The sequence below is a fragment of the Aphelocoma coerulescens genome, chromosome 3 (genome assembly GCF_041296385.1).
Source record: "Aphelocoma coerulescens isolate FSJ_1873_10779 chromosome 3, UR_Acoe_1.0, whole genome shotgun sequence".
Lineage (NCBI taxonomy): Eukaryota > Metazoa > Chordata > Aves > Passeriformes > Corvidae > Aphelocoma > Aphelocoma coerulescens.
In genome coordinates this window covers 122,168,934-122,171,163 of record NC_091016.1, presented here as the reverse complement: position 1 = coordinate 122,171,163, position 2,230 = coordinate 122,168,934, and the positions used below count along the sequence as shown (strand labels likewise).

The 2,230-nt window shown below is 43.5% G+C and overlaps 1 protein-coding gene across 2 annotated transcripts; it reads right to left on the bottom strand.

Annotated features, from left to right (window-relative positions):
- Positions 1-314: 314 nt before the first annotated feature.
- IL17A (interleukin 17A) lies at positions 315-2,013 on the bottom strand. Of its 2 annotated transcripts, XM_069008655.1 has the most exons (3): positions 1,987-2,013; positions 1,231-1,475; positions 315-552 (listed from the first exon to the last, which is right to left on the bottom strand). In XM_069008655.1, exons 1-3 carry the CDS (start codon positions 2,011-2,013, stop codon positions 315-317), a joined length of 510 nt encoding a protein of 169 aa, XP_068864756.1. The 2 variants fall into 2 exon arrangements, with proteins under 2 accessions (XP_068864756.1, XP_068864755.1); XM_069008654.1 differs by lacking the exon at positions 1,987-2,013 and having other exon boundaries at positions 1,231-1,523.
- Between the last annotated feature and the right edge of the window lie 217 nt (positions 2,014-2,230).

Genomic DNA, 2,230 nt, shown 5'->3' with positions numbered 1-2,230 from the left:
ATTATTACCATTTTTTTCCACCAGAATAAATAGATTTATATAAATAGACATTTCAAAGTGTAAACTAAAGATGGATAGAGTTCCCATTACTTTTCAGCCCAGCACGTGGAGGTGTCACAATTCTGAATTTGTGGAGTTCAAGATTTTTGGGGGGAAAAACATTAAATTTTTTAACCAAGACGCCTAATTTTCAGTACATTCTGATGTATTCTAGTTAATTTTTATGGCTTGATTCAGCTTTTTGGAGGCTGGATCAGGCTTTTTCATTTCCCTGCAAGGAAATTCTCTGTAGTTCCTTGCACCTCTGGCTCCCTTCAGGCCTGGTGCTGGATCAAGGGGGTGACACACGTGCAGCCCACGGTGATTATTTTCTTCTCCAGCCTGTAGGATTGCTGGCAGCCCTTCTGCTCCCTGCGGAGGACCAGGATCTCCTGCTTGATGGGGACGGAGTTGAGGCTGTGGTCCAGCTGCCCCTCCGGGTTCACGCACCGCGAGTGGCGGCACTCGGCGTCCGCGATCAGCCGGGGGAAGCGGTCGTGGTCCTCGTCGATCCTGGGGGTTGGCAGGAAAGGGAGTATTTGAATCCAAAGGCATGATAGTCTGGATAACTATGGGCTCCCAGCTCGGGAACCTGTGCATCCTGGGGTATATTTCCTATGGAGGGACAGCAGATTCTCCAAAACCCCAGGTTTTTCAGAAATAAAATGTAAGTAACTAAATACTGGATGTTTTTAAATGCGTGGCTGCATGCAACTGCCTTTGCAAAGGACTTGCTTCAAGCAGGCACTGATTTTGAAAGACTGATCAGAAATGATTTGAGCTTCCCAACGTGTCACTCCAACTAACAGAGCCCAAAGCCTTCAGTTGCTCCCCAAAATGTGAAATGTTGGTGTTATTAAGCCACCATTGAATTTGGTGCAATATTAACCCCCGAGGTATTTTTTTATGATGTTTCAAGTAAGGAATGCTTTTGAAGATAAAGCTTGCCCCAGTACAAAAATGAATTAATTAAATTATAGAAGTCATTTGCTTTTCCTTCTATATATTGCCTATGCTATGCGTTTGTGCTGCTTTCTGTACTGGTTCTCTTTCAAAGAGGATTATAGGGACTGTGGATACCCTCATATTTCCAAAATCTCTCAACTGTGAAGCACTGAAAATAGAGATGAAACCATTTTTCTTGCCCAGGGCTTCCAGTGTTTTTCTAGGCCGTAGGGACAGGGATCCTACCTGTAATCCCACGGAGCCAGAGAGCGGCTGCTGACATCCGGACTGGCTTTGGTGTCCTGGTTCGTGCTGCTCATGCTGAGGTTGACTCTCACAGTTTGGGGGAATTTTGAGTCTGTTTGGGTCAGGCATCCAGTAGATGCTTGCTTGAAGATGTTCTCTGGCTTGAGCCCAGGCTTGATCACCTTCCCATGGGCAGGAATGCTGGCTGACAGCACGGCCAGCAGCACGAGGAGCAGGGGTCTGAGCTGAAGAAAATTGGTACATTTAGGGCACAAGACAGGTGTGAAATTCATCCACAGTCAGCCTAACTGGTAGTTAAAGCTTATACTGCAGGTTGGAATAAGATAGGAAAATGTGCTGTATGTCACATCAATGCTCTCATTAACTGATTCTCACAGTGCTGACAGGTATAGTATATACCCCATTGTAATTTGGCAATTAAAAAATGTTAAATTATAGAAAATAATATAATACAGAAGATAGCAGAAAGGATATAACAGGAAGAAAAACACTCTAAGGTTGAGTTTTCAATGTATTTCTTGCTTCAGAGAATGCTGTGGTAGCCCATGTCGCTAATGTACAGTCTCATTGCTGCCCCATGAGCATTCTCACATTTTAGTTATTTTTAATTATAAATGATTTAAACAAGCATTTTAAAGGTGGGTGCAGATCCCTATTCAATCTACTAGAATTTAAATCTTAAATGAAATCTGTCAAACTGCGGGGGGAAAATAAACCCAGAATTCAAGTTCTTACCAGAGAAGCGCAAAGAGTTGGAGACATCTTCCTTCCCTTACTGCTTCTGATGCTTGTGCTGGGCTCTGCTGAGCTGAAGGTGTCTGGGTACATCTGATGCTGGACCTTTTATAGGGGTTTCTGGGCTGTGCTAAATAATTTGGAGTAGGTGTTTTTTTCCCCAACCTTCACTGTGGTTCTGACCATAACCTAAATTAAGACATGTATGTATATAGGTTCCATTAACACAGGTGGCATACAGGAT